The 21,772-nt window shown below is 45.2% G+C and overlaps 1 protein-coding gene across 2 annotated transcripts in view; it reads right to left on the bottom strand.

The window, feature by feature from the left end:
• CSAD (cysteine sulfinic acid decarboxylase) overlaps positions 1-21,772 on the bottom strand; it is a 133,285-nt gene that overhangs the window by 72,771 nt on the left and 38,742 nt on the right. For both annotated transcript variants that reach the window (XM_085654650.1, XM_085654649.1), the window contains exons 5-9: positions 15,865-15,971; positions 15,166-15,281; positions 14,943-15,022; positions 1,353-1,407; positions 868-984 (exon numbers count right to left, since the gene is read on the bottom strand). In XM_085654650.1, the coding sequence (XP_085510776.1) occupies positions 868-984; positions 1,353-1,407; positions 14,943-15,022; positions 15,166-15,281; positions 15,865-15,971 (475 nt within the window). The remainder of the gene's footprint in view (positions 1-867; positions 985-1,352; positions 1,408-14,942; positions 15,023-15,165; positions 15,282-15,864; positions 15,972-21,772) is intronic.

Here is a 21,772-nt window from a genome sequence, read left to right as displayed (position 1 = left end):
GAAGATCACTGGTACGTTCAACGTGCAGTTTCTTTAGTGGCAAAACCTCAGGCACCAAGCCAGTCCAGGGAATGCATTAATGCTGTGCCCACTACGTATCTGGCAGCAGCACCTCGTGTTTTTTCTCATTCTTCACCGGAAAGTTATGGCGCCCATGCCTAGAAACGATGAAAAATTGCGTGGTGCGCGTATCATGAGCTTATTGTATATCATTTTATGAGGCTGAGTCTAAGTGGCGCTTAGTGCTACACCCATTTGAGATACCTTAACTCATGCTGTGCTTATGCTCATCTTCTTGAGACCTTAGCTCCCTTCCAAACTTAGATTCACTGTTACTCGTGACATTTCGGCATTATATCACTTTCCTACTTTTGGATGGCCTTCTCTATAAATGCCATTCCTTGTATTTTTCATTTACAAATTATATGTAAGTAATTACATCTGTATTCGGCACTTCGATAGGACCATCCGTGGCTATTTTTCTTTTATAGGAATTCAAGTTTTACGATGAACGGTGAAAATAATTGCCTAAAGTTGATAAGTGTGTATAGTGAAGTACTTCCCAGGGGAAGAACATTTGGGACTAAAATATGTATTTGGCTTGCATACAAATAGTAATGTGGTATGACTAGCACAAAGGACAGCTGAGAGGAACCGTTTTTTTCCTTGCTACAATATGACATCAATGGTATATTCAAAACAAGGTGAAATCAGCATGATAAAGCAAGACACCAAGGTCCATCAATTACTAATGTGTACTCAAAGTTGGGCAGCCAACACAAGCAAGCTGTTGGAGTGTCTGCAGTGCATCCTAGCACCTTCATGATTGTACCTTTCCAGTCTCCCCATGGCCCAAACCCTACTTACGTCAACGTGGAGCCAGATCCCATGCTTCTCGCACACTTCTGCAATCTCACCGATAGGGTCAAAGGAACCGAGTACAGTGGTACCACATGTGGCACTCACCAGAAATGGAACAGCACCCTGAAAGAGAGAGAACAGATCTCAGGTCTGCTAGTACGGGTGAGGAAAGACCAGTTTTAACTCATATGCACAACTGAGCCAGGGAGGTGACATCAGTTCTTCCAATTCCAATAGTATGTACAGAGGGGAAAGCGGTGTTAGCCTCACTGGGTGTGATTCACTCAATATGGTGGTCAAACATTTGAAGAATCATACAATCTCATAGCTCTCACATGACCATATTTCTGTTTGCCCCTCCGAAAATCTTCATCCACCCCAATGCATTTCAATTGAAACGGCAAGGTGGTCCCTTTTTATAATCTGGATACACTGAGTGCACACTCGCCTGTAATTCAAGTGGGTACAAACCAAGTAATCTCACTGGTTACCTGGGATTTTGCTTCCTGTATCTGTTTCTCCAGTTCAGCAGGAATCATTTTTCCCCTGTAATGAAAATAAAGAAAAGACACTGAGAAAACGTCTCTAGTGGTTTTTAGAAAAGTACACAGTAACAACACTAAAATAGGAAGAACTTCTGCTGCCATTTAAAGTGCAGATAAGGCAGCATATCGTACCTCCTACAGTGCCAAGTTATCTTAGCAGATGAAACTACAGAGGTTGCTGTAGGAGAGGAGGATTGCACTAGTCATGAAGTCCCAGCCTGTTGCATCAGCCAATGCTGCATGGATTGCATCACATGCACCAGTTTAATTGGAACTCAAGTATTGCTTCTCCTGACTCTCCAAGTAAGCGATACGCCAGGGAATTTAACATAAGCACTGGTTGTAAGGAACTCGTAAGTCCTGCTGTTCCTGTCTCTGGGCAGGCGATACACTACATTTAGTAGGACCTGCCTGCCCTAGAATTGAAGACAGTGTAGTATGATCACTTGTTTTGGAGACTTTTACGGATCTTACAATGATGCAATTCCCTGTTGGAACCATATGCATCTGCAAGACACTAAGGGCCCCCGCTGCAAGGGCACAGGAATATCGATTCAGAACTCCTGCATCAGAAGTATCGATATGGAGGCTATCAACACTTTCGAAGTTCAGGAATACTGGGCCATTCCAAGATTGACCCTGAGATTATGGAATGGAATGGGCGACCTGGTGCTTCCGCACGCATTCACAAATGTTATTCATCAATAGCGAGCCGTTTTTCACCCTGACATTTTGCATGATTGGACATATAAGTGAAGGGGGGGGGGGGAGTCAATATAACCCTCTAGAGCCTGGGCTGCACCCACAGAAAAGTAAACTAAAAGATGAGCTCTAGCAGGATAGGCAGGATAGATTGAAAAAAGTCAGATCAGGAGAAACGTGTTATTTGTTACCTCAGTGTTGACTAGATCAACCGTTGAGATTAAATCATGAATTGTTTAAATAATCTATAGTCGGTTTCTATCTGATGTATTGCTATCATGCAGTCAAGAAGGCAACTAGCTACCAAAATAGTTCACGAAATAGGTTTACTTATTCAAGTTTTCACCCAAACTTTGAAACAGAAAACAGAATACTATACAACCAAATCGTGTCAGATGATCTTTGAACTCTTGCAGGCACTGTAAATCAATACAAGTTCAGAGGATTTTTATTTGTAACAAGGTGAACAATATAACCCCAATGATGGGCAGTAACCAATTATTAGACGGGCAAAGTGTTCCGTCACCAGGTAAGGGCTCCTAAATACAATAGAACTGCTTGTCTGATATACAAATAGATTGCACTAAAACAACTTTAGTAGTAGTCTATAACACCATTTGTCTTTTCATATGTATATTTTTCTTGTATGGTGTAAATCCTGGACAGTGTGGATCGACGCGTTTCGGCCTTATATTATCAGGCCTCTTCAGGAAACTGTGGAAAAAATTATCACTGAAGTAAAACATATTTATCAGTGGTCTTGTATCATTTTGATTTGACAAATTAAACTAAAAAGAGTGTGGTGTGTGCTCCTTGCACATTACCCTTGTGTCTCAGCTGCATGCTGGCAAAAAGTAGCTTGACTTGGTATTACACATTGTGATCTTTTTGCGGGGTATTTTCAAATGAAAAAAAAACAGAGCGAAACACATGAACAACGGAAACAACGTGGCCAGCACAACCCCATGTTTTTGTTTGCAAAGCTATAACGAGCAGCATAGCAGAGTATAAGGACCCGAGGCTTTGGGCGAATAATCACATGCATAGAGGCTCCCGGTTCAAGTTAAATCTGTCAAGAGACAGTAAAATGGTGCAACTGGAGCAAGAGAGGTTTAGACACGAGACCCTGCTTACCATCTCTCTGGTCGCGAATGTCTAAAATGGGTCTTGGTCATAGCTAATGGTGGTCGGAGGTGCCCCTCTACACAGTATGTAAAATGATGGCATAAGTCACTAATATAAATGCCCATATCTTGAAGAGCTATATCAGATGCTGAAAGCAACTTACGCAGGGTAGTCGCTGTAAAGAGTACCTGGTGCTAGCATTCGGGAGGGTGTGACCTCTTGACAGCTCAGGGTGGGAACACCATTGATTATGATCGAGAATGTAGACGTCTTTTGGATAATCCCAAAAATTACCAGGTGTTATCCAGTGACCCCTCTCCACATCTAAAAGCTGTAATCCACAACCTTGTTGAACATGCAGAGTCCAGTGGGTTTATCACCAAACAAGAGGCGGATTTTCTTACGAAAGGGACAGAGAAAATTCCCTACCTCTATACTCTGCCAAAAACACATAAAAATCAGTCACATCCGCCAGGTCGACCGATAGTTTCGGGTATAGGGTCCTTGCTAGAACCCCTCTCGATCTATTGTGATTTCTTTTTGAAACCCATCATTCAGAATACTTCAACTTATTTAAAAGACACAAAAAGTTTCCTGGCATCTTTACAAGATCTCAGGGTCAATGAGGACACCACTATCCTCGTATCATTGGACATTGAGAGTCTTTATACGAACATTCCCCAGGACGACACCATCAAGGTCATTGGGGAAGCTTTGGACTCTGTCCCTTGGTCTTTTCAAACACCTAGACAATTTATTGTTGACTGTGCCACTTTGGCACTTAAGAAAAACTTTTTTGAATATCAGGGGACCTTATATCTCCAGTCCACCGGCACTTCGATGGGCAGCACATTTGCGCCCAGTGTGGCTGGGATGTATGTCTATGATTTCGAATGTAAACACATTCTGAGTGCGTCTAATCCCTTTTCCACTTATCTTTCTTTTTGGAAGAGGTATATAGAGAATGTTTTCATTATTTGGCAAGGCACTGAAGATATCCTATTTGAATTTTTTCTTTGGATCAATACTTGTGACCCAAATTTGCTCTTTACTCATTCTCACAGTAAGGACGAGATGGTTTTTCTGAATGTGGTAGTCACTCTGACAGAAGGGGGTTTACTGACCAGAACTCACTATAAACCCACTACAAAAAACAACCTTCTGACTTTTTCTAGCTTTCACCCGCGACCTCTTAGAGAGAACTTGCCCTATGGGCAATTTTTACGAATCTGTCGTAATTGTAGTGTGGTGGAGGACTATCGAGCTCAATCAAAAGAGTTGACCTTGAAGCTACGTGAGAGGGGTTATCCTGACCGGATCCTCTCCAATAGTTACAAGAGGGCCAGGAATCAACCTCGAGATATTCTTCTCCAAGACTCTCCGAAACAGCCAACTAGTATCCCACTAACTTGTGTAACTACCTTTAATGTTGCATCTAATGCAATTTCAAAGTCCATCAAAAAACACTGGCGGATACTAGAGAGCAATAACATCCGATGGGAGAGACCTCTTTTTTCGTATAAAAAGGCCAGAAGCTTGAAAGATTCCTTGGTCCATACCAGACCTAGAAATCCGAAGAATGCCGCTGCATCTTCAGTTTTAAGTTTATGGGGTTTACCACCAGTCTCGGGGCATTTCCCCTGCGGTTCATGTAGTGTCTGTTATTTGACCTCAGCCACGAAGACACTGAGCTTGGAAACTGGGAAGGTATGGACACAACGTGACCATACCAATTGTAATACCACTGATGTGGTTTATTTAATCACCTGCCCCTGTAAACTTAACTATGTGGGGATGACCACCAGGAAGGTCAAACAGCGGATCGGGGAACATCGCAGTAATATCCGCTGTAGGAAAAACACCACTAAACTAACTGAGCATTTTGGACGCTTCAACCATACTGTGGATGATCTGCACTGGACCATAATAGAACAAGTTAAAACAGGGTCCAATTCATCGAAGTTGCTGTTCGAAAAGGAACAGCGTTGGATCTATCGTATGTCCACACATGTTGTTGGATTAAACGACAATATCCCTTGGGGTTCGGTCATGAGACGTAATTATTGAATGTCCATGTTCCTCTAACTGAATAATGAGTTTTGCCTTTTTCCTTAATCGTTTTTGTTCTTTACCATCCGCAGCTATGTGCATAAAATCATCTTCATGACATATGGCTGTTATGCGACCCACTCGTAATGAATCTGTTCAGTTTGCATTACATTAATGGTTCAGAAATTAACTGTGGTATTTTTTCTGAATTGGGTTGAGATAACATTTTCACTGGTTCTGTTGGCTCCCTAACTGTCTGCGCTATGGTCGTCCTTTACTACATAAACTCGGATGTTTCTTTGTCCGGTGTCTCCGGGCTCGGTGGTACCATTTAGGTTGACTTGCCTGGCTGAGGACTTGGATGAAGTGAGTACACGATTTCACTCGTCATGCAGTGATTTTTTGCCGGGTATTGAAGTTACGGGGAAAGTAATATTATGTGGTTTCCCTGTCTCTCCTCTTTCCCCGACTCTAGCTGTTCTGTAGTCCCGCCACCCACCTTCTTGCCTAAGGAGCGCATTATCTCTGTTTTAAACGTAAGCCCTGCATTTTCTTCATTTTATTTTATTTTATGTGCCACAGTCTAGGTGTCTATTAAGCATAACTGAGAGAAATTACTCGCTCTATGCAGAAATGGATCGAAATGTCTTCTCTTAAATAAGATTTGGAGCATTTTTACGATCCTATTTAAACTGACTAAAGAGAGATACTGACATTGTACAAACAGTGATTCCCCAATGTTAGCACACTATGTATCTTTGTGCTGTTGTCTTTTTCCATTAGCACTGTACTACAGCGTTTAGAAGATGTTGCGCTTAACTAGTACACATATTAAGAAGTATTCCAGTTTGTACTCTGTTTTCTTCCAGATATCCTGAGGCCCTCGTGGATTTTTCGAGGCCATTTACAAAACCGTGAGTGTATCCGGTCCTTTTGAACCTTAGGTCAGGGTAAGCCTTAGAGAGCTTATACCGCCAAGGTATCTTTTTGGTATTATCTACTAGGTCCTGAAGAAAGCTTTGTGACTGACAATAACAAGCTGAAACATGTCGACCAGTTGTTTAGATAACCTATTAGGATGTATGTGATCAATAATTATCAGTACCAGTCATCCTACATTTGTTTTTAAACTTAGTGCCTGGTTCGTCATTATTAAAATTTTTAGGGCGAATTCTTTGGGCATTTTTAACCTCACTTTTTCTGTTACACTCGAGTATTCCGATTGTCTGATATTTGAGCTCCGCTATAACCCAAGCGTTGAAGCACACTAGAGGTGCAGTAGGCACCCCTGGTGGAACCCTATGATGAAGCATGTCACCGACTAGGTCGGTGAGTGAGGGTTCTATACAAATATCTGATTGATTCTTTCAGCAGCATTTTTTCATTTTACATATGCATATACTTCTGTGTATATCATTGTAAGCTTACCCGTACAGACATATTTAGTTCTATCACTGGTATTTATGCACACTCTTTTGTTGTTTAATGTTCTAGCTCAGGGGGTATAAGAGTGTGACTTAACCCTCCCTCTCTTGTTGTTTTCTTTTATGGGAAGTTTATCGCCCACGTTGAAGTGGACAGGTCCAGGGGAGTCCCTTCAGGTGAGGGGCTTCAGAGGGACGTGAAGGCAATTTATTACAGTTCAGAATCAGTAGCCCCTGGATAAAAGGAACCAAAAATTGGTCAAGGCGTTAACTAAAGGAAGAAGTGCAGCATGTTGGTTATAAACCAGCAGGTACTTCCGTTTGTTAAGTTGTAAAGCAGCTGCTTGAGAAGTGAAGCCATAGGTAGGTAGGTTTGAGTCGCGAATGCAATCTTCGAGCCGGCGTGTTGTAGTGAATAACTACGCTGGACCTGGTGCCAGGTGAGGAAAACCCCGAAAAGGGCCCGATTCCAATGTCGTTCCGAAGGTCTCAAAATCAGATTTGGCTTTCCCAAGTCCGATTCGTAGCCCCTGTTTCCGACCGAATCGTACCCAGGTCCGAACGTCCAAGTGCAATGCGAAGATCGCACACACGCCGACCGAAGTGTTTCCGGGACCCGAACCTGTCCGTACGCATCGTTCGGAGCCGAATCATGCCGCGCAATGGAGCCGAATTCCGACCGAGCGAGTACGATGCACGATTCGGACAGCCGCTTCACCAAGGTCTCAGCGAGACGAAATGGCTGTCGGAAGTTACTTAGGGGGCTTTACAAGGGCCCCCTTCACCCGGGGCACTCCGAATATGTCACAGAGGTGTGTCCATGGGTCCCCCTGATCCAGGCATGCACCGTGTGGCGGGCACCATGGAGTGCCGGCCACAGGGTGTATGCTTTTTCCCACCTACCCCTTTTTGCTATGGGAGCCTGTGTACGCATCTGTACACAGGCTCCCATAGAGTTCAATGGGAGTCCGAGCGAACTGAGTCCGTAAGCATATGGCTGCATCGTACTCGCTCGTTCGGACCCCCGGAGCATGTTTTGCTCAGAAAGCCCTCTGGATCCGAGTCGTACGGAGGGCTTTCCTAGCGAGATCGGAATCGGGCCCTAAATGCTGAAGTGCGGACATCTGTGGTCAGGTGTCAGTGGTGTTACATTAGTCCCCCCCCCACATCCCTAGCTGTGCGGGGTCCGAGCTCTACGGGCCCACCTCCGGCACAGTGGAGGGGGGTTGGGCCCCTGCCCTGAGAGCACTTGACTATGTCCGGAGAATGGAGGCCCCCAATGCAGTTCGCAGGGGGGACCCCATCAAGTTTCTTTACGACACTGTCAGGTGTATAGGTCTCACGTCTTGCGGTGCTGCAGGCCGCGGAACTGGAGCGAGACCTGAAGACCTGTAATAACAAGGCCGCCTAAATCCAGGCACCATATTACAGAGGGGATAGTTGCTCCGATGTAGCATCCCTGTGTATGGACGGGGTCAGTGGGAATGTATATAGCATCCATTGTGCTGCTTACTGCTGAGGTCAAAAAGTCTCGACAGAAGCCTGCATGTCGAGTATATATATAGCAATGTCAAAATAAATTTGTTTGGGGACTCCGGTGTGGTAAAATGGAGCACGAACATGAACAGCATCGCCAACTGGAGGGTAAAAATTAGGAGGTTTACAGCGCACTACATGGTCCAGCATGCCAAAAATTAGCCTAATGAGGCGCCCACCAGGGGGCAAACATTGTACTTTTAAATGGCAATTGTCGTGTTTGGTGTGCTGCTTTTACCTCGAGTTGCTGTGGCTCCCCTCTGACGAAGGTCAAGATGTGACCGAAATGCATTAGGAAATGCCACTTTGGAAATAAATTCTTTCAATTACCGGAAGGAGTGCGGCTAATTCCTTTCTCAGGCAGAGAGGTTTGGTAGATGTTTAAGTGGCTTGGTCCAGCCCTGAGCTATGCACCACCTGTCAAGAGCGCCAGAAATCACCCGAAAACGGACCATTCTTGTGGAAGTGGAAACACGTAGGGTGTTTGGTGCCGCCAAGGAATGGACTTTGGTTTGGGGCCCCAGCAATGTCCAAATTAATTTGTCTGGGGACTCCGGTGCGGTAAAATGGAGCACGAACATTAACAGCAGTGCCCACTGGAGGGTAAAAATTAGGAGGTTTACAGCGCACTACATGGTCCAGCATGCCAAAAATTAGCCTAACGAGGCGCCCACCAGGGGGCAAACATTGTACTTTTAAATGGCAATTGTCGTGTTTGGTGTGCTGCTTTTACCTCGAGTTGCTGTGGCTCCCCTCTGACGAAGGTCAAGATGTGACCGAAATGCATTAGGAAATGCCACTTTGGAACTAAATTCTTTCAATTACCGGAAGGAGTGCGGCTCATTCCTTTCTTGGTAGATATATATATATATATATATATATTGCGCCGGCTACAAATAGTTTGTCAAACTAATCACAACTCCCGTGAAGGAAAAAAACTTCCCTATGTTTAAAATGTGCAGGGGTATATTAAAAATGTGGAGCATCTAGAAGTACAGGTCGAAGTGCATATTATACATTAAGACCGTGTTTGTGTATAAAGGAAAAGATTTTTCAAAAAAAGGAGATTATTGGAATCAGAGTAGCCAAATTAAAAAACCTGTCTGGACAATATAATATAGACATATGTAAAAAGATTTATATCTGTTATTTAACAAATGTGCAATGCCCATGGATGATAACATATCATATATAAGTTGTAATTATGTAATTATATATATGGTCAAGAGAGACAAAGAAAAGGCAGGTCACGTACACTGTGTACGGGCAAGCTGCTGGGTCCATCTATGTTTTTAAAAGTGCTCATAATTCGCCCTTATTCGTTAAGGTCTTATTCATAAATGTGGTATTTTGCAACCTATTTGGCCTTGGTTTGGAGAAGTAAGGGTTCTATTGCTCTGCCACGTTTATCCTAGATTGCTACAAAAGGCACCGACCATTTAATGTAATTTTCAGAGTGTTGCTGCACTGAAATGTGGTCGACTGGAGGGACAACTACTGTTTTACACCGAATCCTGGATATATGTTGCAGGATACGGTTCTTGATTGGCTGAGTGATTTTCCCAATGTAGCATTTATTGCAGGGAGACCATATGCAATACACAATAAGTTTAGTGTTGCAGTTTGAACATTTTTGTTGTTTACGTGTGGATCCGTGCACAGTGACCTCTTTAGAGTTCGAGGAGAAGTTGCATGCCAAACATTGGCCGCATTTATGATGTCCAATCAACTGAGGGAATTTAAAAAAAGAATCCAATTAGGTCTTTGGACTCCGGTTTCCGGGCTGCCCTTACCAGGTATTGCTGCAAATTCTTTACCCGTATGAAAGAAAATAATTGTTTTGGGATCTGAAGAGTAATTAGAATTTTCAGATTATTGCAAATGATATTTTAAATCTTGTTGGTGAGGTCTAAAAAGGTCAGGGCACATGTCAGTGGAATACTGGTATCTTTGGTTTTTGGAGGTTTTCCCTTGGTGTGAACCATGCCCTTTTAAGGAGTTTTTTGCACATTTCCTGGGGTAACCACACTCAATCGGTTTGTTGCAGAGGATAACACTATTGTAGAGATAGTCTTCTTTACGGCTACAATTTCTGCAAATCCGCAGGAATGGTCCATATGATAAATTATCTTTTAAAGACTTAGGAAGGCTTTAATAAACAGTTGGCTTGGTATATAGATTGGTGTAGATTCTCCCTTCGTCTGTGGAGACCCATAGATCTAGGAAATTGAGTCTTTCAGTACTATGTGACACTGTGAAATGCAGATTGGGGACCTGTTATTAAGCCACTCATGGAATTCTGTCAGGCGTGTTGTTGCTTCTCGAGAAATAAGGAAGATGTCATCGATATACCTGTGGAACCACACTAACTCCAGAGGAATCCTGGGGGATGGAACCAGAGGTGCGGGGCACTAGGCGCAGGCCAGCTTCCAACACAAAATGTTCAACACAAATGGGGCCGCTCCCAGTAAAGTGACTGAAGGTACTCTAAGACTGAATTGTGAATGTGGACATCTCACAAAAAGTGAAGGACTGGCCTCACACACAACCAGGTGTCATGCTTCATCATCGGCAGTCCTTGCCCTCTAGAAACTCGTTTGGTAATGGGCGGGCCTTCACCTGACGACAGGGAGGCACTTCTAAACTAAGTGGGGGCCCGTGAAAAGTGAGTGGAGTTTAAAAACCATTATAGTTACCAAATTACATTTTTAATAGGACAGGTAGCTATATGGTATTAAATGAGGTGGCCGGTGAGGTGGGGGAATTCATTGTCCCCTCACCATGGTGGATGTGGTCAACATGTTTCTGCCGTTTGGCCCAGATGGGTCTGTGGCATTCATCAGGACCAATAAAAAAGGGGGGCTCCGTTCTTACCAACTTCGTGGTGAGAAGGTACCACTTGGTGGGATGACCTATGTTACACTCCACCGGAGAGAAGAGCTCTTAGTAAGCCTGTAAAACATAAATAAATGCACACAAGAGTACCTTCAGAAGAATGCTCGGTCACTTAATAGAATCATTCAGAACCACATGCACATATAGTTATCACGTGAGTGGCTATATGTGTGTAACACTTGTCACTAATCTGTGCACACACTAGAATATATGAAGAGTATGTGTGATAAAGTTTCTAAGTTTCTAACATTTCTTACCCAAGGAACATACCCTACATGCCCCATGGGAGGAGAATGGAGGGGAGACCCCTGTAGTCAAACTCTGGAAGGAAAAAACAATAATGGCAAATCGAAAACAATGTCTTAGAGCATGGAGCGGTGCTCTTTTTCAGACTAGCACGCAATCGTTCATTCACGCATGCATGCATTCCCTTACTGCCTCAAGGTGCGTCTCCCGTGATTGCACCTAGTTGCGTCCTTCTGTCCTCCCCGATGGTGACTGAGCGAGGGGGGAGCCTGGTTTAAATAGTGCTTTTAACTGGGCAGGGGAAGATAAATTGCACCGTGATTTGTGAGAGTGCCTACAAGAATGTGGGATCCTGTGTCCCAAAATGCGCTGAAGGAAGTATGCAGACAATCTGCCTCACCTGCTCGTAGCATTGTTGAGAGTGTCGTATGACCGGAGTTTAAGATCCGGTGTCCGTGCGGTCAGCGTAGTCAAGGACAGGCTGGAGCCTGGCCGTGGGTGTAGCTTCCTTGATGTCCAATCAGGAGGCGACTTGCGGCGTGGCGTGGCGTGGCTGGGACCTTGTGTGTACCCGCCGCGCGGGTCAGGCACGGCCTGGTCCCAGCGTAAGTGGAGAGCGTAACCACTGGCATTTGTGGTAACTCCGTCACGTGGTCAGGATTGCTCGTCAAAAGGCAATCTACGTACGGCGTATTGTCAAAGGCATCAGAGGCGTTGCAACTACCTTTTTAGTGCACATAGAGTGATGCTAGTAGAAAACGCCCGAGTTAAACCATAAATGCAAGGATGTTATGCATAAATGGATATATATTTTGGAAGAAGACAGTATTCATTGAATTCTAGAATGAATTCGTAAAGATTATGCATACATGTGTATTGGCAGTGAAACAGTATGTATGGAAAAAAAGGATAAAAACATGAAGGTATGCGTGCATGTATAAAGGATGTATACAAACACGAAGACATCCGCAGTGAATTATGTACACCTACAGAAATGTTGATGGTATTTACAAAAATAGAAACACATAAATATTGCGTGTTATGGTAAAGTGTGTCTATGTGTGTTTTTTTTTAATAAACGGTCTCACAAGGCAGTGGTGCCTAAAATGTATAATCTTTTAAAACGTAGGCTCATCTAACCTAGTGGGGGTGATACCAGTGCGGGCACTTATATACCTGGTGGTACCGTGTGATATATGCGCAGCTTTTAGGTTTATGGGTCTTGGATTCCTGTGCTGCGTCTTTACGGGCTCGGTATGTCGGGAGACAGGTAGTATGGTGTAGACAGACTATGATTGGACATCAACGAAGCTACACCTATGGCCAGGCTCCAGCCTGTCCGCTGGACAACGCTGACCGCACGGACACTGGATCTTAAACGCCGATCTTGTGACACTCTCAACAACGCTACGAGCAGGTCAGGCAGATTGTCTGCATACTTCCTTCGGTGCATTTTGGGACACAGGATCCCACATCCTTGTAGGCACTCTGACTAATCGCGGTGCAAGTTACCTTCCCCTGCCCAGTTTAGAGCACTATTTAAACCACCTACCCCTCGCTCAGTTACCATCAGAGAGGACAGAAGGACACAACTAGGTGCAATCACGGGAGACGCATCTTGAGGAAGTAAGGGAATGCATGCATGCGTGAGTGAATGATTGTGTGCTAGTTTGAAAAGGAGCACTGCTCCATGCTCTAAGACATTCTTTTTATTTTGCCATTATTGTTTTTTCCTCCCAGAGTTTGACTACAGGGGTCTCTCCTCCATTCTCCTCCCATGGGGCATTTAGGGTATGTTCCTATGGTAGGACAGGTGAGAAACTCTGACACATACTCTTCATATATTCTAGTGTGTGCACAGATGAGTGACACGTGTTACACACACATATAGCCACTCACGTAATAACTATTTGTGCATGTGGTTCTGATTAATTCTATTAAGTAACCAAGCATTCTTCTGATGGTACTCTTGTGTGTATTTTTTTATATTGTACAGGCTTACTAAGAGCTCTTCTCTCTGGTGCAGTGTGACATAGGTCATCCCACCAAGTGGTACCTTCTCACCACGAAGTTGGTAAGAACGGAGCCCCCCTTTTTTATTGGTCCTGATGAATGCCACGGACCCATCTGGGCCAAAAGGCAGAAACATGTTGACCACATCCACCACAGTGAGGGGACAATAAATTCCCCCATCTCACCGTCCACCTCTTTTAATAGCATATAGCTACCTGTCCTATTAAAAATTTAATTTGGTAACTATAATGGTTTTTAAACTCCACTCACTTTTCACGGGGCCCCACTTAGTTTAGAAGTGCCTCCCTGTCGTCAGGTGAGGCCCGCCCTGTACCAAACCGAGTTTCTAGAGGGCGAGGACTGCCAATGACGAAGCATGACACCTGGTGGTGTGTGAGGCCAGTCCTTCACATTTTGTGAGATGTCCACACTCACAATTTAGTCTTAGGGTACCTTTGGTCACTTTACTGGGAGCGGCCCCATTTGTGTTGAACATAGATATACCTGTGCCAGGATTTAATATTGGTTTTCTATATGTTACTGGCACGGTATACTTATTTTTCCTCAAAATAAGCCATGAAGATATTAGCTATTTCAGGCGCACAGACGCAGCCCATCGCCACTCCTTTTACTTGAAGGTATAGCTAGTTTTTAAATGCAAAACAAATATTTTTCAAGCAGAGGGTGGCTAGATTGACTAAGAAGTTTGTGCCTGATTGGAGCAGGTGGAATGTCCAGGTAAAAAACCCGGGAACAGGAGTATTCCACTTAAAATGCCTTATGTGGCCGGTAACTACTGTTACGGGAGTTTTGTCATCAGAGTAAAGAGATTTCAGCTTTGCAATTTAAGAAACTGTTGATGAACTGGTCCGGCTGGTCCAGCTGAGTCCAGCTCGAGTTTCATTCAGCCATTTTCAGAAAGGAGAGATGCCTGTAGTACCCAAGGGCTCTTAGCTGGAGGATTTTGAGTACCTTAATTTAGAGAGCGGCCGCTTATCGCTTTACTGTAATTGACGGGCGACTGCCAGTCAAGTGCATCCTGCACTTGCAAATCATTTCGAGTCAAGACATGACCATAAACACAAAAGATCATTCCTGTTCTTGGTCAAAGTGCATGAACTGTGTACTAAGTTGGTATGAGGAGCCAAGTTGATATTTTATCTTGCCTCTAGCAGCAGCAGATGAGGGAGGGAAGGTTATAGGAGAATGTCATGTGGAATGCTCAAAGCCTGGGCCTTGCTTGTTCTAGCTAGCGATGGGTTGGGGAATACAGAAGAAGCACTGGTTTTGGGTTGGTTTTAGGCGCGTTGGCTCAGAGTGTTACATCAGGAGATACAGTCTTGGATGCTGATTGCAAACTGTTAGAGAGATCACGAGACTTGCTTGAACCAGTCTTTCTCAGGACTCACGGCTGGTGAAGCTCAGACCTCTTCACTTCCAACCTCTAACAACAGAGTGAGCTTTAGGTAATAGGGTTGAAGGGCTGGGTCTGAGCAGTTGGGAGGAAGAAAATAAAGAAGACAGGCAATTAAACCACTGAAGTTACCTGTCATCGGCCTGGACCACAAAGACGCCATCCGTCCCTATGCCAAGGAAAGCCGCTCCCTTCATGACGGAGTAGTGACACTGCGGACAAAGGACAGCAGCAACATCAATAAGGACAAGGGAAGTCTAACCGCCAATCACTGGACTTATAACTCATGCGTAAGGAGGAATCCACCTTCCACTTTTACAGTTAGAGCTATGAGATACTGCATGTTTATACCCACCTCGCTGGAAGTAAACACCGCAAGCCTGGGCAGCTCCTTTATACCCTTCTGCTTGCTCTCTGGGAAGTGGTGGTACCGGGCCAGGTTCATGGCGTACATGTTGGAGATCGAACCTCCTGCAGGGTGACAAGGCTGAAGTTGTAGTATCGCTGCTGGCGCGTCAAAAGTCCAGCGATTAGTGTGTGCTTTGGTTGCACTTCATGTGATGGGCAGAAGCACTTGTGTTTGGGGATGTAGGCTTCTTTCTTATCATCAGACTTTGACAAAGAGCAAGCAATAGAAAATCAGAAAAGGAATAAGAAGGGGAGAAACCTAGGTAAATCATGACAAAAGGAGACAGCAGGGATGCAAAGAGCCTGCAAAAGTGAAAGAAAGCGATAGAAAGTGTAGGCTTGTGAAAGAAAGCATCATGAGGAGAAATCAAGAAATGCAGCCTTCGCATTTGACAACCCAGACAATTGGCTACACTGTAGCGGCTGCTTGAAAACAAAATTGGGGCCCCTGCACTTATTAGTAATATTTATTTTACAAATAATGCCCTGTAATTTACAGATGTACACAACGGTGGGCCAATCGCGCAGGAGAAAGCCAGGTACCTTAACTAGAAGAAAAATCACACTGCAGGAACCCCAGTACCAGAAGGTGCACTCTCTACTGGAGTCCCATAGCTCCAGCAATGAGTCTTTAAGCAAGCTATACCTGGACAGAATATACCATCCCCAGTCTGCCAACCGACCAGCTGCCTCAGCTTCTTCAGCACGACCTCCTCCATCAGCACAAACACCGGTGCAGTCTCATAGGTGGCTCTGGAAGACAGGAAAGGCCAATGCCACAGGGGTAAGACCCGGCTAGTGATGGGGCTTTGGCACATCACCACTTAAAATGACTTTCATATTTCACTATACTAATTCAACACTAATCGTCAGTGGGTCCCAGAGTAGCGTGCTACTCGCTGAAAAAGCGCTTTGACGCCCCGTCAGGGGTAGTAAGCGCTATATAAATGCAATTACAATACAATACAATACAATACATGTATGGTAAAGATGCAATGGCACTGAATGGGCTGGCTGCATTTATTCTCCAAAACGTCGGGCTTACTTTTCAACACATGAGAGGCCCGGTCTGGGAGATGAACTAGATGAATTATCTTACACCGACTGCAATCTAACAAGCATTGGTAAAGTCATCAGGTCCGGATTTATTGTGCTAAAGGAGACAGCGTTCGCACACTAGAGAAACACACTGGAGGGAGCCAAAGTGGCCGACGGAGAGGTCTATCGTAGTAAAGTAGTCCCTCACTTACGTCAAAGTCTCAACCAATAGCTATAAGCAAATGGTCAAAGGGACCTAATGTTTGAAAGCTGCAGGCCGACATCTCACTCTTTGCATATATTGCAAGGAAGGAATCTATGTACAGTACCAAACCAGGCAGATAAACCCACAAACATGGAGAGCTGTCACATAGAAGCACTAATTGTGTGGTTCCCCATTCTGGCCTGGCTGGAGGATGCTGTCTCAAAGGGAGCATCAGTGCTTCAACAGTATCACGTGGTATATGTATTGGGGAATGCTGCAGATAGCAATAGCCACAGATACAATGGCGGCCTGTGTACTGCTCGATTTTTCCGGTCCTATTGTGTTGAAGGGTGATTTAGGTGACTTCAGTCTCTTTCCATTCAAGTCTAAGGGTTAGAGTAGTGTATAGAGCCTATTTATTAGGCACTTCGACATGATTCTGTGTTCTTCCCCATAGATCAGGGTTTGCATACATATCCTAGGGGATAGATTCGTTAGCATTAGGGGTAATCTGTTCTGTAGTGAGGGTATTTCATGGAGCCGTGCTGAATTCAGGCCTGGTAGGCCTTAAACGGGAGAGACTCCATCTTTCCTCCTGCTCTGGCAGCTTGGGATGTTTCTAGGTCATAGGCAGTGTTTTAGTTAGGAGGTGTTATTCGCTTGGAGAGAACCGGTTCAGGCCGGCCCTTATCGAAGGATTGTATTTTTCTTCATGCCGAAGACACTACATCAGGCCGGCCGGCTGGGAACGTGTCCTTGGCACGGGGAGGTACAAGAATTTGGTGGGCGGCAGGTTACGGGCTGGAATTTTCCATGAGGAAATGCACATCTATATTAGTAAAAGTTTGAGGCAGATACTGGCACTTGCTTCTAGTCCATAGGCGGCACCTGGCCGTTAGTAGTAAAGCTGCTACTTATTCCAGGGAAGACAGATGACAAACTTGGAGGTGGAGAAAAACCGAGAGATAGATATTCCAAAGAGAAGAGAGTAGCCGATGAGGAAGAGGTCCCAGTGACTCGGAGAGGGAGACGGGAGTAAACCCGTGATTGCGGAGGTGTGACTTCCAGGCGAAGCCGAGGCGCAGACGAGAAGGGAACCTAGATGACCATTGAGTGCAGGCTACATACGACCAAGGTGATGTCAACCCCTTACTATTAGAGTGTACAACTTAATCTTTCACTTTTCTTTGCAGGTTATGTGATATGTATTATGTTCCGTGAGTGTGCATGTAATAACTAAATAAAGTATTCAGTTTGTAGTAAAGCAATATGTGCTACGTGTTCTTGTGTAAGAGGGTAACCTATTCTTCTAGTCAGCTGTGACTTGACATGAACAGATGTTAATCCTGATCAGGTAGGTGGTAACTGAATAAGGGAGAAAGGAGCCCTTCGAACTGGGGAACAAGTTGTGCTCAACTAGCTGTCTTTGTGTGATCTGATATATAGTAACACTGATTCCCTTGTTGTATGTCGTGGTAATTATAGGATGAACTCGTGCTAAGGCTGCCGTCTGGGCAGGAAGTCCTGGGTCCGTTTGGGACCGCGAGGCTGTGGCTGCCGTCTGGGCAGGAAGTCCTGGGTCCGTTTGGGACCGCGAGGCTGTGGCTGCCGTCTGGGCAGGAAGTCCTGGGTCCGTTTGGGACCGCGAGGCTGTGGCTGCCGTCTGGGCAGGAAGTCCTGGGTCCGTTTGGGACCGCGAGGCTGTGGCTGCCGTCTGGGCAGGAAGTCCTGGGTCCGTTTGGGACCGCGAGGCTGTGGCTGCCGTCTGGGCAGGAAGTCCTGGGTCCGTTTGGGACCGCGAGGCTGTGACTGCCGTCTGGGCAGGAAGTCTGTGGCTGCCGTCTGGGCAGGAAGTCCTGGGTCCGTTTGGGACCGCGAGGCTGTGACTTGTAGGTCTTGGTATATATAGTAGGAATTCCCTGTCCTTAGGTGGTACATATATGTGGTTATTTAGGTGTAAATAGGCCCTAGGGAGGGGGAAACGTTCTGGTTTGGGTTAGAGAGGCTCTGCTGAGCGGGTTCTATCTGATCCGAAAACCCAAGCAGAACATTTGGCGTCACGAACCGTTTACGAAACCTGTGTGCGTTGTGGTTGTCTTGTGTTTGCTTTCGGCGCGTGCGTGGTTTTGTTTGCATTTTATTTTTGTATATTTCTGTGTATAGTTTTTATTTTTCTTCCTTCTTTTCTTTTTCTTCTTTTCTTCTTTTTCCTTTTTCACGATGTTTTCTAGAAGGTCTAAATCTACTTTTAAGTTGCCCGTTGATATTCCCGGATGGGATTCAACGCCTTATGAAGCCTTGGCCCGTGAGTGGGCTGATTCTACTGGTTTGAGTGAGAATTGGAATTCTTCTTTGGAGCTGGCAGAGCCGGCTAATGTGATTGCTTGTTTGCAGAAGGCACCCGTATCGAAGGGTGAGGAGATTCCCATTTTGGGGCGCAGAGGTTGGATTCTTTTGTCTGCATACAGGATTCTGCATGAGAGATTGTTGAAGTTACAGATATCTCTTAAAGATGTGGAAGCGCACTTTGTTGAGATTCAGAATTCTCATACTTTGTTGCGGTGTCAAAATAAGTTGCTTGCTGATAAACTTGAGACTTACCAAACTATTGCCGAACGGGCGGCTGTGCGAATTGCTCGTTATAAATACAAGAACAGGCGCGGTCGGGTTTCGACGCGAAAGGTGCGTCTGGTCGTGGCGACAGCCGGGCTGGATTGGAATCCTGATGAATGGGATGGTAATATCTGGAACTCGACTGATTCTTGTTCCTCGGGTGAGGAGTCTGCCAAGCGCGAGTCTTCTCGCTCCCGCCATGATTGTAAGTCTGCTTCTCGCACCTTTGATGGTGCACCCCGTGATTACGCTCGTTCTTCGAGTGGGATCAATGCTTCTTACACTGATTGTCCCTCTACGAGTACTGATCGGGCTCCTTGTGATGCTCGTCCCGCGGTTTCTGCGCATCCAGTTTTCCGTCGGAAGTTGCAGCAGTCTCCCAATGCTCCGCAGGGTATTTCTTTGGACTGTTTAGAAGACTTTACTCAGCAGGAAATTAGTGATATTTTGCAGCGATTTCGGCAGCGAGCTGGTGAGTCCTTGCTCACATGGATGGTGCGCCTTTATGAACTGGGCGCTGCTGGTATTATGTTGGATACTGGCGATTGTTTAAAGTTCTGTTCCTTGAGTTTGGATTCTACTGTGCAGGATCATTTTCGTAACTATAATGGTGTTGGTCAGATTTCTTTACTCCAATTGGCGACTGAGGGTTGTAATCTAAAATATCCTACTGAATCTGACTGGCCTGTGAATGACAAGCCGTGGTATACTTTGCGTGATGCTGCTCAACGTCTCAAAGAGGAGGTGATGAAAACGGCAATTTTTCTGGGTACTGCTGACAGGTTGCTTGATGGTTCGTTGACATCTTCTGTGCGGAACCGTATCATTCGATCTTCCCCTGTTGCCTATAAGCAGGTCATGATGACTTTATTGATTAATCAGACTGGTAACGTGTTATCTACGGTTTTGGAATCGGTGCGCCAACTCGGTGAGTTGGGTGAGTGGTTTAAACCTGAACGTCAGTCCCGGCCTGACACTCGTACTCCTGGTGAAAATAAACTTACTAGACGTGATATTTTTTCTGGTCTTCTGGCTGATGGTGTGCGGAGGGAGGACATTGATGGTGAGACTACCGCTCGTTTGTGGGAGTTGTTTCGCAAACGTGGCTTGGATCGAAAGGAGGGTGCCCGGCGTGTTCGGACCACTGAGTGTGATCGTGGTGGTTCTGACGGTAGCGGTGATGACGACCGCCGTGGGCGCTCTGTTCGTCGTGATGATCGACGTTCTGCACGTGATGTGTCCCCCCGTCGAGAGAGAGACGGGGAGAGAGAGGGGGAAAGAGAAAGGGGGAGAACTGACTATGTTTACAGCAGACGTAGAGATGATAGGGATCAATCCCCTGAGTTGAGGAGGAGAGAGGATCGTCACAGTTTGGTCGATCGTAACCCGCAGTACAATGCAGAAGATACGAATCCGTTCCGTACTGGGAATGGATATGAACAGGAGGTACCGATACCTAAGAAGCGTGAGAGTCTTTATCCTGATTTATCCTGGTATACAGAATGCAGTAAGAATGATTAGGAAAGAGGTCAAGCTCCGGTACACAGATGGGCTCACAGAGATAATAGACCCTATGTAGATATTGACATTTATTGGAGACATCGTAATATCCAAAGGGCCCGAGCATTGGTAGATACAGGAGCGGAGGCCACTCTTATTCATGGAAAATCGAAGAAGTTTACAGGTCAGCCTTTTACTATTACCGGATTAGGTGGAAAAGAAACCCCTGCAGTTCAAACTTTGCTTGAAATGAGAATAGGTAGAATTCCTAGAAAAGAGTATTCTGTACTAGTAGTGCCACTTCTAGAATTCATAATTGGGATTGATATTTTGAGAGGAATGACTTTGCATCTAGATGACGGATGTTACCAATTTGGAACAACGCATTATATATCGTCCAGACCTATACGGGTTGGTCGTTTAAGAATGCCCCCCATACAAGTTCCCCATGCGACAAAAGTGGTTTGTCAGAAGCAGTATCGTATTCCAGGTGGTCATGAGGAGATTAGTACCACTATTCAGGAGTTAGTGGATGCAGGAGTCATAACCCCAGTTACTTCTGCTTGGAATAATCCTGTTTGGCCGGTGGTAAGAGTGATAACTCTTGGCGCATGACCGTTGATTATCGAGAATTGAACAAGCACACACCCTCTTTGACTGTTGCAGTACCGGATGTTATTACACTAATTGAGAGAATCCAAAAGCATCCAGGTACATGGTACGCGTCCATTGATATTGCTAATGCTTTCTTTTCAATTCCGATTGCCCCAGAGTGTCAGGAACAATTCAGTTTTACGTGGAACGGGCGTCAGATGACGTTTAGAAGTCTTCCCCAGGGCTATGTGCATAGTCCTACGATATGTCACCGGCTGGTGGCAGAGCATCTGGCTGAGGTACCGGTTCATCCCCAAATTCAGATATGTCATTATATTGATGATGTTTTGATCCAAGGCGAAACACAAGAGGAAGTTCAGACCCAATTAGACAGAGTCATTGAGTGCCTGCGTGAGAAAGGTTGGGAAATCAACCCAGATAAATTGCAAGGTCCGTCCCAGGCTGTAAAATTTTTGGGTATTAATTGGCATGAAGGGCACCGTGAAGTGATCCCTCAGGTTAAACAGAAGATTCTTGATTTTGCAGTTCCTAGAAATAGGAAAGAAGCCCAGAGCTTCATTGGTCTGTTTGGCTTTTGGCGCCA

Source organism: Triturus cristatus, chromosome 4_1 (assembly GCF_964204655.1).
Source record: "Triturus cristatus chromosome 4_1, aTriCri1.1, whole genome shotgun sequence".
Lineage (NCBI taxonomy): Eukaryota > Metazoa > Chordata > Amphibia > Caudata > Salamandridae > Triturus > Triturus cristatus.
Note: the sequence above shows the minus strand (reverse complement) of the source record. Positions and strands in the feature narration are given on the sequence as shown.